Below are 15,937 nucleotides of genomic sequence, written 5' to 3' on the forward strand. Positions count from 1 at the left end.
TGTTTCGTGTATATATGATTATATAGAAAAATACATACATATTTGTACAACTGTTTGTACATTAAATGTAATTTGAAACTAACAATTTTTGTTATTAAAAGTAAATATTAAAATGTACATAGAACTTGGGTGATGATGACAATTACTACAACTAATTTGTGGTCATAATAAAAGTTAATAATGTTACGACTACTACTTATTTATACTCTTCTTTGTACATGATTGTATATTAATTTTCATAACATTATTTATTATTTATAACAGTGTTACGAAAAGATTTCAGAACAAAGATATACATTTTTATACTAATGCATCAAATGTAGGTATCTGTCCGCGGGAAGACTTTTAATCAAAAAGTAGTTCGGAAAATTTCCACAATTCAGATGATGAGTTCAATATTATTTAAATTTTAAGAAAGAGGTTATCTGATCAGTATAATCAGAAGTAGCGAGTTATTCTTTGAATTAGAGAGTCTGAGCAAGTGATCTCAAAATTACATATGGGCAATTCCATGAAAAGGTAAACCACGACTGAAAAAATAAAACCCTTATAACTGCTGCATTTTTGAAGATAATTCAACAAAATTTGGTATATGATCTTTTGTAGCACCAAAGATGAAGACTGTTGCAAATTTTTGAAATTGGTCTATTTTTACACCTCGCCGCCATACAAACGGACCCGAAAATATCACTTTTTAGCTCATAATTCTGTTAATTATGATGCTATCCCTTCAAAAATCGGCAGATCTAAAATGTTTATAAGCCTAAACCTTTATACCGATTTTCATAACGATTGGACCTCATTTGACCCTAGTTCCATTCAAAGTTTAATTTCAGAAAAACACTTAAACGTCCGTAACTCACCTCTAATCACTAGTATTATGATAAAATTTGGCACAAATAAGTTGTATATGAATAAAAATCACACCCTAGAATTTTATGAGGATCGGTCCATATTTGACCCTAGTCGCCATATAACTCCAGTTTTTTATTTTTATCTATAAATTGCTTAAACATGTATATAGGTCGGCCATGTCGAACTGCACTTTCCTACTCCTTTCGCTTTGTTGAAGTGTGTGTATGTATATATTTCCAAAATATATATTTTATAACCTAAAAAAATCAAGAGAAAAATCTGTCACATACGATGTGTCACGTACGATATTTAAAAATGTTAATTATAAAATTATATTAATTTTTTTGTATTTAAAAGTTATGGATTACTAATGAACAATATGTCCCATAGTGTAAGAAATTAAAACAAAAAAGATACACCTACAGAATTCGCAGATTTTCGTAAATATTTACATGTACTTTAAAAAAACTTCCGTTTTTTGTCACGTATGATATCGCCATATTTTAATCCATATTTTGGAAAACAAGGGATGATTCCTTTTGCAAATATAGTATTATTTAAATGGAACAGAATGACGAAATTGTTTTCCAAGTACTCCTAATTTTACAAAATCTATACCACTCTGAAGGCGTGCGAATGTCACATACAAGCGTATGGAATTGCCCATATATAAGAGTAATAAAAAAAACGTAATAATTTCTGAAAATTTAGTTTAATTTCAATAAATATTCCCAGTTTACAGTGTTTAAGAGTTATTGAATTTTGATTATAATTATTAGATACATACATAAATTGCAGAGAAAATGAAAAATCTTACGTTTCTAAAAGTCAACTAATTTGTTCACATTTTTCTAGCACTAACACCACTGTGCAGATTCTTACTTAATCCAATAAGAAATATAAATTTCCAACCAGATACGTTCTACTTAGAAAAACAAATAAACAAAAAAAAAACTTAAATAAATGAGAAAAATTTTAAGTCAAGGATATGCAACATTCATACACATACAAACATGTATAGAGATTACATTTACTCTCAAAAACAAAAAGCGTCTGTGCTCAACTAACAAGAAAATTAATATTTTATTGTTTTCACACACAAACCTGGAAAAAAACCTGAAAAAATATAAAAATATGTTAATAAAATCAAATAAAATAATTGCAAAACACAAACATGGCATGGCATACTAATAAAAAGGATACCCGCATATACACACACACACATTGAAACAAATGCCAAGCGCTGAAAAAGGAAAATAAAGTTGTCAAATGCTGTGTATTAAAAAAAATTCAAATGAAACTGAGAAAATGTGATAACGGAAATAATAGAACAATGAATGCATTACCAAACTCAGGGACTCCACAGCAGGAAGGGATAAAGGAGGGGATAAAGACAATTTGTTTTTTTTCTACGTTCATCATGCCACACAATTGTGTATAAGAATTATCACGTGCCACACACTTACAAGCTCACATACTCTAGCGTTAAACAGCCATAGTTGGAGATGGGCACAAACAACAAAAAAACCTGGGCAGGAGAAATAGACCAACCACCGCCAAGCAACCCTTATTACCAGGATATAAGTGTAAGTATGAGTGTGTGTGCACCAGTGGAAGAGAAGATTTCGCAACAACGACAAATGCGCAGCCTTCTAATGCAATACACGACGCATCAAATGGCAGCAAATAAAAATGAAAATTAAATGAACAAAAAATAAACACACAGACACAGAAAAGGAAGCAAGAAAAACTCAGCCAGGATAATCAATGCACAAGTTCAGTTCGATTTTTGAACGTGACGCGTGTACATGTAACGCAAGGACGTAACAAAAGTTAACGTAATATTTAAACAACAAAAATAAACGGAAACGGATATACAATTAAAGCAAATAATTAAGACACATTGTAACTTACAAAAAAAAAAAAAACAAAATTAAATTGTGCTTTTCTTTCGTTTTGTGCTTAATTTAAAGAAAATAATATTTGTTCATAAAATTCATGTTTACATTATGTTATTAAGTCGTAATTCATCGGTAACTTCCCATGAAGATACTGCAAGTGCTTTTGCCGCTACAACTAATAACGCACTCAACAACGATACCGCACACGATCATATCATGTCTTATGATCATACCCACCATCATCATCACCTTCACCAACTCACCTTAACGGGTCGTCTCGGTGAACGTGTGGAATTGTGTTGTCATCTTTGTGGCAATTATGTGCAAATAGTGAATACGAAAAATTTTACCAAAGAAGAAATCTTACGTAGAGAAAACAATTTTAAATGTGATAAATGTAAGAAAACGAAAAAGAATCGTTCGAAAAAATTAAACAATGATCGGGTTAATGTTAATAGTGATGGTGAGCAAAGTGATAATAATGTCGATGATGAAATTATAGATGATGATGAGGATGATGATGGTGTTGATCGTCCTATTGATAATGTTGAACGTGGACATGACGATCTTGATGATGATGAGGAAGATGCCGATATTGGCATTGATGATGATATGGACGATGATATTGATAATGATGATGTGGATTTAGTGCGTGATGATGATGACGATGATATGGATAATGATAGTGCTTCTTCACGTTTGCCAAAAGTTGATGGTGTTACGTCTGCCTCTACGACCACACTGCTAAAGGATAACAATACTAAACCCATTTTAAAATTTAGTGTTTCTGCGATATTGGGTGATACCCGGGAGGGTGTTAGAGTTCGTAATGGTAAGATATTTTTCGATATTTTTTTCTCCATTCACACCGGTATCCAATGAGTGTTGATTAAGACTTTTGGACCCTCTTATAGTATAAAGGAGTGCAAAAGTGAAATGAAATCAAATCTAATTTGCAAAACTTTATATACCCAAAAACAATGTAATATGTTCCTTTGGTCGATTTCGTGAGCTGGCACAGAATGCATAAAAAGTGTAATTTACCCTCTAATATTATATCCAAAAAATAAATAAAGATGCACCATCATCCTCCTATAAAGTATAAAAACTTGAACCGATCTTTCAACATACGATTTTCGAAATTGTGATCATTAGATACTTCGGACTAAAGCTATTGTTGAGTTTTTACTCTCAATAGCTTTAGTCCGATAACTGGAGTTATAGGGGACTTAGAATCCCATAATTTAGTTAATTGAAAGACTGCTCTCCTATAAACTACAAGAACTTGAACCGATCTTTCAACATACGATATTCAAAATTGTTGGTTTGTTTTACTCTTTTTTTATAATTGGAGTTATAGGGGACTCAGAATCCTACAATTTAGTTAATTGAAAGACTTATCTAAATAATAAGTTTCGGTATGTAAGACCTTCATAGTACTTAAAGACGGAATTCGAGTTTTTACCTCACAGTGGTTTAGAAACCTCTATTTTTGGAAATAAATAGTTATCTCTGAAACTATTAAAGATATCGTATGATCTGATTGGGCTGACAAGTAAAATATAACTTCTAATTGAGAAAAACTACAAGAAATGTGCTTCCATGTGTGGTTTATCTCTTTTGCTTCAAGAGATTTTTAGGGTCTTCGAAGGGACGTCAAATTTTTTAAAAATATCTTCTAGTTTTCTGATGAAATTCGAAATAAAACAAAAACAACTTCTCTCAAATTATATTGACTCTATAAAAAGTTAGACGCATCCAAATTTGAAACATATAAAAAGCTATTTCCCAAAAAAGTCTCTATATATTTTTTCTTTTATAGAAAAAATTTTTTTCGGGACTATAAACAAATTTTGTATGATCCGTAAAGGGAACATAACGTTTAAGCGTGTAAAATAAAATTTGGCCTATTTAAGCGGGAACTGGTACCACCAGCCTCAGGGCAAATGGGACAATCTTGAAAATAAAATGTTTTTTTTTTTTAAGTAAAAAATCTAAAAACGCAAAGTATCAATTCCCATAATGGCTTCATATTTATATGGACTTTAATGTTTCTAAAATATATCCAAAGTCTTTTTACTTTCACACAGTAATTAACGTTACAGTGGGCACTTTTATCAAAAAGCTCAGTTTTTGGAACTTAATTTCTCCGGTTTTAGGAATCTTGGTATTTGCTTATAGAAAATGAGAATAACTGAAACGCCGTAATTTAACCCTAGCCTGATTTTTTTGTTTGAGCGGCAAAAATTTATTTAATAAAACTTACATTTCTAAGCAACTTTTGTTCTAAAACTTTGTTCATATGTAGTATTTACCTGTGTTATGTGAAAAATACCTGGTTGGTTCCTAGAGGAACCACCAGGCACCCGGACTTCCAAATTATAAATATTGTAAAACGTACTTTAAAGGCAATAATAAGCAATTTCATTGTTAATGAAGACAATTATATTGGGATATAAATATAATATATAAAACAGCTCTTTTCTGATGAAAAATATGATTTTATGCGACATTTTCGACATCGAACTTTCGTTAGGGATGAATAATTTGGATTTTTTGATCGCGTTATGCCTTATATTATAAATTTTGGTAAGAGTATTATGTGATCTAGGTGAATATAGCTAGTTGGCAATAAACAGAGATTCTACGCCGACGTTTCGAAGCAATTTCAACCCCAAAATTTTTTGGTCGATCTTTTGCCACTCGAATTTTAACACAAGATTTCATCAAGTAATAACAGACTAGTGGCACAAATGCTATGCTTCATTTTAAAATAAATCAATCAAAAAACATCCCAAAAATTTCTATTTATATAATCTGATATATGAAAAAATTTGAAGTCTGGGTGCCTGGTGGTCTTTTAAAGAACCAACCAGAAATTTCTAAAAATCTCTCTAACTAAAGAAGCAAAATCACTTCAAATACCTATTATTACAATAATATTAGGCAACGATCCGTAAAATATTTTTTCTGTTTAAAATTTTGTTGATTTATAACTAAAACTTTTTGTCAAAAGTACACGATATCACAAAAGAATTTTTTTGAGGTAATTGCATTCTTTTGAACCTGGACAAGCCAAATGAAACTTTATTCCAATACCGATCAAAGAAATTAGTGCCGCTTGCAATTAAAAAAATTTTAAGAGTCTTAACATGAAGTTGACAAATATTTAAATAACAAAAAACTTAATTTTTATTGGTTGGTTCCTGGCGGTACCACCAGGCTATTAAGTGTTAAGAAAGACTTGGAACTATATACGTCCAAAATTTTGTTCCGATATCTGTAACCTTTCAACTTTTACATTAATTCAAATTTTATATTTGTAATCATATAGTAGGGATATAGGCGAAACTGAAGGGGTTGTCAAACAAAATTTGTTATTCTCTTCACACAGACGAGTTCTGTGAGAATAAAACACACTTGAGAGAACTAAACTCACTCACAAAACTTCAAATTTTCTTCGCAAAATTGCGAGGATATTTGCACTTAATAGTTTTTCTTATCACTTAAACATAATATTTATTATTTTTTGCGACACTTTTATTGTATTTAAAACCCCGAAAATAATTTATATTTTACAAACGAAAAAAAAATATTTTTTATTCTTTGACATTTCATTTTAATTAAAACTGAAAAAAAAGTTGTAAATTTTCGTATTGAAAATGAAAAAAGTTTTTCACCTACTTTTTTTCTTTTTCCATTAGTGCAGAAAAAAATAACAAAAAGACGTGTTTATAATATGTTTTAAGATGAAATATCTTCTGAAAAAAATTAATTAACTATTATTTTCATTCACTAGTATATAAAATCCCAGTAATAACATAAAAAATAACGTATCAGAAATACATTTATTATTTAGTACCTTTTGAACAACTGTGTTTATTTTTGTGCTTCTACTAATACATTCTCACCAGTTAGGTTTTTGACAGGGGACTTAGGTCTTTGACAATCCCTTTCGCCTATATGCTACTATATGTTTGTAATTTTAAAAATTCTCTATATTATAATTTTTGAATTTGTTCGTAAATGATGATTCTAATAATAGATCCCTTATATTATATATCTATTAAAATTTAATCCCTATGTCATTAGGTTTTCAATGATATCAAATATTTGTATAAAAACTTTAAACTTATAGTATACGCACAATTGGGATGAACGACGAATTTTTCGGAACGAATATTCGTCGTCAGAAATAGAACACACTTGGGTATATGAAAATGTACACAATCATTGCGTATGACGAAATTCGTCGTACGTAACGAACTATGCGATAGGTTTATTTCTTACGCAGACGAATTAATTGGGGAAAATTTGGCGGTTGTGAGTACAGCTAATGACAATACAATATTATGTTGGAATATTAGAAATTATATTCGAATAATTAAAATAATTTCTGGGTCATAAAAACTAAAAATAAAATTTTCGAAAATTCGAACTTAAGTTCGAAAAATTTTTAAAGCCATTAAAACCAGTTCTCGTGGCCCGAATTGTCTGAAATTTGGCAGTCTGGAGTACACTTGATGACACTGCAATGCTATGTTGGAATATTTAAAATTAAGTTCGAAAATTAGAAGTAATGTTCGAAAAAATTTTGAAGCTAATATTTCTTTTCGGGGCCAATTTCTTACATTTTCTAAATAATGTTCGAAGAAATTTTAAAGCTGTTAAAATTATCTCAAAATCGTGGAGATTCACAAAAATATAATTTTTGTTCCTTTTTCTTACTTTTTCCAATTTCGAACAAACAAATTTTGAAATGAATTCACAGTATGAATAATTTGATTGTGTTCCATTCGACGAATTAACGCAACGAATTTTTGTCGACTAGTTCGTCGTGCTATACGAAATTCGTCGTTCGTCCCAATTGTGCATATAGCATTAATCAACAGAATGTTGCCAAGCTTATACTCCTTTTGTTATTTTTAATGCTATTTTGCAGATTTGCAAGCAAATTTCGCTTATTAGCTCTGCCCCTGAAAAGGAAAATTGCCTTTGATGAGACTAATTTTATTCCATCTCTCTGTTGTTTGTAACACCCACCTTAATGTATACCAATCAGTTCAGAATCACTTCCTTATGCGCAATCTACAGGTCGCAATTTTCTTCTTTTGACCCAAGGATGAAACTATTGAAAATAGTTAAAATCGGTTCATTATTTCGCCTACCCCCATACAACCATTATTAGAATGTGTTCCTGTTCTTTAACTCCTTAGAAATACTTAAGTATCACAACAATGTTCCATAGAATTGGTTCCAGATCTAATGGCGTCATCACAAGTTTCAAGTTTGCTATTCAAGAATTTGAACTGATTCTGTTTGCACTCGATCTAGAACTAATCAATTTTTAACTAATTCTAAAATCCTTCCACTGAACTTACTTTTCAAATTTCAATCTTACCTTAAAAAGCTTTCTTTGGAAAAGTATTCGGTTAAAGTTTTCCTATAATCCAATATAGTCTTATCACAAGATATCGCCCTAATTACCTTCTGGTTATCGGTAAATATGTGAACCCCTGTTGGCAGCACATTTATTCTAATCCAATTTAGGCATTCCGTTATTGCTCAGACTTCTGCCTAGAAGTTAGTGTTGAGTTTAGGTAGTCGTTAGTATATTTCTGTTTCTTCATTATAGTACATCAGGACCGTTTGTCTCCCAGTTTGAAGCATTTCATGTTGCAACGGATTCCTAAGGGCATTCGCTTGATCTGGGATAAATATTTCAAAGTTTCCGACATATTTGAGGTCCGATCTGGCACGACCGATATTTCCGTCTGTAATGGCCGCCTTTTATCATCTACATAGAAAAATCATATTGTAATTGTCTATAAATTTCGGAAGAACATTTTGTTTGGATAGGATCCAAAGGATTTTAAACAAAGCTTATCAGCATATACTCTCATTTAAGGACCATCTTGTCACTAACTGGCAGAGTAACGGAGGAAATTTTACATAAATATTCTCTATTGATAAGATTTGATTGGAATTGAAAAATGGGCAATATTGATTCAAAATTCCAACTGGCCCTCTTACAAATGATCCCAGAGTACGGCAATGAATATAAAATTTTGCAAACGATAGTTTTATGTACCCAGAAAATATATTCTTAAGTATACATTAAAAATAATCAATGCGTAATATATACGAAAAATGTCGTACATAGTACGAAATGTAAGGCGCATAGATTATAAGGTGAAGTCATTTCATTTTGCGGCGAATTCATGCAATTTTTTATATATGGAGTTTGACATTACGAAAAAAGTAGTAGTTCCTTAATTACTAGATTTTCAAAATTTTTTAAAAGAAATTAACCATGAATGATTATTCGCTACTGAAATAATAACAATAACTGTAACAAAAATATAGTTTTAATAAATGTGAAAATTTTATTAACCGTTAAATGAGGTCAAATTATGGCGCAACGGCTTAAAAAGCTAAAATAAATATTGAAATTATTTCTTTTATTAAAAAATGCCAATCAAAAGAGGATTTCGCTCCATTTAGGATTCATTAAAATTCCCTAAACAATAAAAAACTACAATCACAACAGAAAAGCAACAAAAAATGATAATTGTATCTTTGTATCTTCTTTTTTTAAGCGCACATTAGTTATGGTAGCAGGATCAGCCAATGATTTAGTTCATTGCTATTGTCCTTGCTGCTACAGTGTATTAATGCCTTTGTTGTTTTAATGTTTTTTTATTGAGGATTTAAGCCTTCAGGCTGGAAGGCTGTAAAAACACAACACAATTTTTAATCATGTTTAAATTATTGCATATGCGGTATGTTTTTTAAATGTTTCTAAAGATCCTTATAAATCTTTTTCATATAAAAAATCAAAACACATATTGTTAAAAGAATAGAACGGAATAAAATTAACCAAAGTAAATGAGAATAACTAGTTTTTTTTTTCGAACGTAGCAATACTTCATTGAGGGTTAATTTACTGGCAACTTGATCAAAAGTAAGAGAAAATAAAACATGATCATAACATTTATAAGGCTATGAAAAAGGACGAGTGAGTAACTGTGTGTGTCTTTTTAGGATCTCACATTTTGTTGCCTCAAGTAGACGAGGAGGCACGCACGCACACACAAAAGAAGGCGTTACAAATTATCTATCAGTCATTGTAATCATTCGTCCTTAATATTGTTTTTACTGTTTGTTACCGTTTCCTTGTTTTAGTTTTTTTTTTACAGGAAGTTTTTTATTTTCTGTCAATTGTTATTCGTTTGGTAGGTTGGTTTGTGCTATTAGATTAATTGTTATTTTTTTTATTTTTTGTTGTATGGATATTGTATTTGTATATTTAATAATCCCATTTTTGGGTAATTTTATGGCTAATTTTTTATCAAATTTAGTTTTTTGCACATTTTTAATGCAATTTTTTTATTATTTTTGCTGTGTAAGGCCACGTGCTAGTTTTTGGTGTGTGTTTTTTATGGTTAAAATATTTAAGGTGTAACCAAAATCATATAAATCATAGATCCGTTTATTGTTTTATAATAACCAGCTTTTTCAATCATTATTTAATAGAAGAAAAAGGTTTTTATTATATAAGGTTGCTCTATCCCTTTGTAAAAGAACTAATTTATATAATTATCCTGGCGGTACATTGTTTTCACTTATTTTAGAAGAAATAACATAAAGCTTTTAAAGATTTAAATAAGTTTACAATTTTAGTTCGAAATTTCCAAAAATCATAAAACATTATATTCTGGAACTGCTTTGAAAAAAAATTTCATAACTAGAATGAAATTTGTCATAAATAATATGAAGAGGTCATGAATTGTTTTTCCTGAATTATAGTTTGGTGTTTAAAGTGATCATCCTCATCCTCATAGAAATGTACATATATACACAGAAAAATAGAATTCATAACTAGAATGAATCTTGTCATACATAGTATGAATTTGTCATGAATTTTTTATTTACCATTTGCTGTTTAAAGTGATCTTCCTAGCGGTTGTATTCTTCGTAATTTTGTAAGGAATGTCAAAGTAAAGACATGATATAACTAGACTTTAAGATTTCCTTCGATTTATTGATCCATCGAAGTCAATGGATGAAGAATTTCACCAGAACATCTATATTATCTGGTGCTTTCGGTAAACACAATAGAACAAATCGTAGACATAGAATTTTAGTGGAAGCTCTGAAAAATGCAAATGCTTCGGGATACGAATTTCCTGCGCTATGGAACAATAGACCCCAACTACGTGACTATAATCGAGAAATGCATTGAAAAAGTTTAGATGATTGAATGCATCTGTAGTATATGAATGTTAAAGTAAACACTTAGTAGTTGGCAGTCACTCCATGGAAGTGTTGTTCCAGCCAAATCCACCCCCGGGGTCATGTTACCTTGATGAATCTTCTTCCCCCATCTCGGTACTGGAAAATACCAGTAGCTTTAGTCTGCCGGGACTATAAACTGATCGGGTTCAAATGTATCCTCGACCTTTCCTTAAAATGTTTTGACATAGGGTCGAACCAGAGAACCACATACTCTTATACCACAGGAACCAAAGTTTCGGCAAAGTTTTTAGCCTTGTCCCGGTTATTGGAGTGGTGCTTTCTGGGTGCACGTGGCAGCTGTGGTTTAAATCCAAATTTGCGGGAAGAGAATGTTGGTTAAGAGACTGATGCACGGTAAAGTCTATAATTCGGGATAAGTTAGGTAGTGTTTCCGCACAGAAAACTCCTCCGGAGGCTGATGAAAAAACCCATCTTAGTGTGATTGCAATTACGGGGAAAAGGGCTGCTACCTATAATCTGGTGATGATCAAAATGTATCCTCGGCCTTTTCTTAGAATGATTTGACATGGAGTCGAACCAAAGAACCTCATAATATGTTACTACGGGTGGTAAGTTGCCCGTAGGACTTTGTGGTCGGTTGGTTAAGGACTGGCTGGTCAGTTGGTTAAGGTTCGTTCGGGACACACGTAGTGCCTGTGGTTTAAAACCAAATTCGCGGAAAGAGAATGTCCGTGACTTGATGCACGGTGAAATCTAAATTTCGGGATAAGTTCGGTGCTGTTGCCGAAGTCAACAGATACCCCCCACGTAGTGCCTGTGGTTTAAAACCAAATTCGCGGAAAGAGAATGTCCGTGACTTGATGCACGGTGAAATCTAAATTTCGGGATAAGTTCGGTGCTGTTGCCGAAGTCAACAGATACCCCACAGAAGAGTGATTGTGGGACTACATTCATCCAGTATCGTAAGATGAATGTAGCGGTATACGGAACTTACCCACCCGTATGTCTAGAGTGAATGTATCGGATATTGTTTTTCTTCTTAGTCCAGGTATGTTCAGGGTTTACTCTCTTCATACCAGATTTATCACAATGTGTTCTCTCTGAGTAAGAACAAGTCCTCAGCTTATTTGATTTATTCGTATTTCGGATTCCTGTTGCTGATGTTTACCTCTTTTGTCGAGGCCATTATTGAGCTGGATTAAAAAAAGGATCCTGATTTACTTTAGAGCGCAAGGGTACTACTATGGTAAAATCACTTTGACTATTTGTCTCTTCTCTCATTGTTATATTTTCGCTCGTATTCTCGATTTAAGAAACCAGTAGTGTCACTCGCTCTACATACCTGACAGATCGATCTTTTGACTGGAATCTTGAAGGTCGATTTCCGATGATATTCTGATTCGATTTTAGTGTTTTATATCTTATTTTATAGATATTTTATACAATTTCGTAGAATATAAAAACTATTTCTTAACTTTAGGGTAAAACGGAAAAAGTGTTAAATGTTAAACAATTCTGTGATAATTTGTACACGAATTTTCACAATCCAATTGGGTTTAAACTTATCACCAGTTATATTGAATAAAATTAGACAATTTTCCTTTTCTGGAGCAGGACTAATAAGCGAAATTTCATAAAAAAGCATTAAAAATATCAAAAGGAGTACGTACAAGTTTGAGAGTTTCTTAACAAAAGTTTTATTTAAATTAAGAGAACCTATAATTTTCTTTTGGCACCCCACAAAATGGCGCCGTCCTATTCTAAAAGCTTCAACCAACTATAAAATCATTATAACTAAAGAGGCGTTAATATGTTAATTGTTTCTGTCTAATCGAATTAAAATCATAACAAAAAACACTTGGCAAAATGAACACAAAATTTACAAAACCTTTAAAACTGTAGACTAGTAAAGAAATTTTTCGAAACAAAGCCATAGGTAATTTAACATACATACATCCTTATATAATACATATAAACATCCTTATCCATAATTCTACACAAAATAATACAAATTAATTCCATACGTCTGCATATGAGTGGAAAAATGTGGTTTTTGTTTGAGTGCGTTTGTATTAAGAAGGATGTGTAGTAAGTGTGTGTGAAATTATTTTGAAAAACTTTTCCTTTTCGTTTATTATAATTATAAAATCAAGTTTAGCTACCATGCAAAGACAAACAATAGGAATAAAATACCTTAAATTAAACTAACACAAGGTTATGTACATATCTACATATATGTATCCTTAAATATACATATTTCTAAGTATTTATGTATAATTAATTAAACGTGTTTTAGTATGTGTTAGTTTTAAAAGTCTTTGTTGTTGCTTTTTTAAACAAAAGTTTTTTGTTTTTTCTTTTCTTAAACAAACACAAGGTGCTTATATCCGCCGGAAGCTAAACTTCTAACATCAAAGCAATAAAATAATTAAAATTTTTGTCTGCAGAAGTGCGTGTGTGTATAGGTGGGAGAGTAGGAGCAATAATATGTGCAAATGTTGGCTTTTAAAAATTTCCCATCTTATGCTGTCAAGTTTTATTGTTTGAATTGTTTTGAAAATTTTCATAATTATGCATATGATTGTGAATCTTTGACACTTCAAAGTGTTGAATATTCCACTTCGTAATGTTTGTGTTCACTCACTCATTAAAAGAAAATGTAAATGGGAAATTCAAAATTAAGCAGAAATGTCTGTGGTTGAAGATAGTTGAAGAAATTTTTAAATTAAGATGGCTTAGCTAAAAGTTGCCAGGCAGCAAATTTTAAAACTCGACGACATCTGAATTCGTCCAAAAGTGAAATCTCAATAAATTTTAGGTTTTTAAGAATTTGTAATTAAAGATATGTTGTAACTAACTAACTAACTAACTAACTAGCTAGCTAACTACTAACTAACTAACTAACTAACTAACTAACTAACTAACTAACTAACTAACTAACTAACTAACTAACTAACTAACTACTAACTAACTACTAACTAACTAACTAACTAACTAACTAACTAACTAACTACTAACTAACTAACTAACTAACTAACTAACTACTAACTAACTAACTAACTAACTAACTAACTAACTACTAACTAACTAACTAACTAACTAACTAACTAACTAACTAACTAACTAACTAACTAACTAACTAACTAACTAACTAACTAACTAACTAACTAACTAACTAACTAACTAACTAACTAACTAACTAACTAACTAACTAACTAACTAACTAACTAACTAACTAACTAAACTAACTAACTAACTAACTACTAACTACTAACTAACTAACTAACTAACTAACTAACTACTAACTAACTAACTAACTAACTAACTAACTAACTAACTAACTACGAACTAACTAACTAACTAACTAACTAACTAACTAACTAACTAAACTAACTAACTAACTAACTAACTAACTAACTAACTAACTAACTAACTAACTAACTAACTAACTACTAACTACTAACTAACTAACTAACTAACTAACTAACTAACTAAACTAACTAACTAACTAACTAACTAACTAACTAACTAACTAACTAACTACTAACTACTAACTAACTAACAGACTAACTAACTAACTAACTAACTACTAACTAACTACTAACTAACTAACTAACTAACTAACTAACTAACTAACTAACTAACTACTAACTAACTAACACTAACTAACTAACTAACTAACTAACTAACTAACTAACTTAACTAACTAACTAACTAACTACTAACTAACTAACTAACAACTAACTAACTAACTAACTACTAACTAACTAACTAAACTACTAACTAACTAACTAACCTAACTAACTAACTAACTAACTAACTACTAACTACTAACTAACTAACTAACTAACTAACTAACTAACTAACTAACTAACTAACTAACTAACTAACTAACTAACTAACTAACTAACTAACTAACTAACTAACACTAACTAACTAACTAACTAACTAACTAAACTAACTAACTAACTAACTACTAACTAACTAACTAACTACTACTAACTAACTAACTAAACTACTAACTAACTACTAACTAACTAACTAACTAACTAACTAACTAACTACCTACTACTAACTAACTAACTAACTAACTAACAACTAACTAACTAACGAACTAACTAACTAACTAACTAACTAACTAACTAACTAACTAACTAACTAGCTAACTAACTAACTAACTAACTACTAACTAACTAACTACTAACTAACTAACTAACTAACTAACTAACTAACTAACTAACTAACTAACTAACTAACTAACTAACTAACTAACTAACTAACTAACTAACTAACTAACTAACTAACTAACTAACTAACTACCTAACTAACTAACTAACTAACTAACTAACTACCTAACTAACTAAAACTAACTAACTAACTAACTAACTAACTAACTAACTAACTAACTAACTAACTAACTAACTAACTAACTAAAACTAACTAACTACCTAACTAACTAAAACTAACTAACTAACTAACTAACTAACTAACGAACTAACTAACTAACTAACTAACTAAACTAACTAACTAACTAACTAGCTAACTAACTAACTAACTAACTAACTAACTAACTACCTAACTAACTAACTAACTAACTAACTAACGAACTAACTAACTAACTAACTAACTTTTAATAAATGTTCCTTTCAATAAAAAATTTTCTTTTCTATAGAAAATATAAAAAATATCTTTCCATTGAAAATAAAATTTCCGTTTCAAAGAAAATTTTTAAATTAATTTAACTTTTTAAAGAAAATTTCCATTAAATTTTCGATAAGTTCTCTTTAAAAAATATTTTTTATAGAAAATTTGTAGTCATTCTTTTCTAAAAAATTTAATTTTCATTAAATTTGCTATACATTTTATTTTACATTTTTCTGGTAAATTGTTCTTTCTATAGAAAATTTTTTATAAATTTTCTT

The 15,937-nt window shown here is 30.3% G+C and overlaps 1 protein-coding gene across 1 annotated transcript in view; it reads left to right on the forward strand.

Moving 5' to 3' along the window:
* The first annotated feature begins 2,864 nt into the window (after window positions 1–2,864).
* Window positions 2,865–15,937, forward strand: part of LOC119608891 (putative uncharacterized protein DDB_G0291608) — a 42,005-nt gene continuing 28,932 nt past the window's right edge. The window contains exon 1 of the mRNA XM_037963466.1: window positions 2,865–3,588. Coding sequence (XP_037819394.1) covers window positions 2,865–3,588 — 724 coding nt within the window. The remainder of the gene's footprint in view (window positions 3,589–15,937) is intronic.

The sequence above is a fragment of the Lucilia sericata genome, unplaced genomic scaffold (genome assembly GCF_015586225.1).
Source record: "Lucilia sericata isolate MDLA Ls3-8-SP2 unplaced genomic scaffold, ASM1558622v1 Contig000898F_arrow, whole genome shotgun sequence".
Taxonomy (NCBI): Eukaryota; Metazoa; Arthropoda; class Insecta; order Diptera; family Calliphoridae; genus Lucilia; species Lucilia sericata.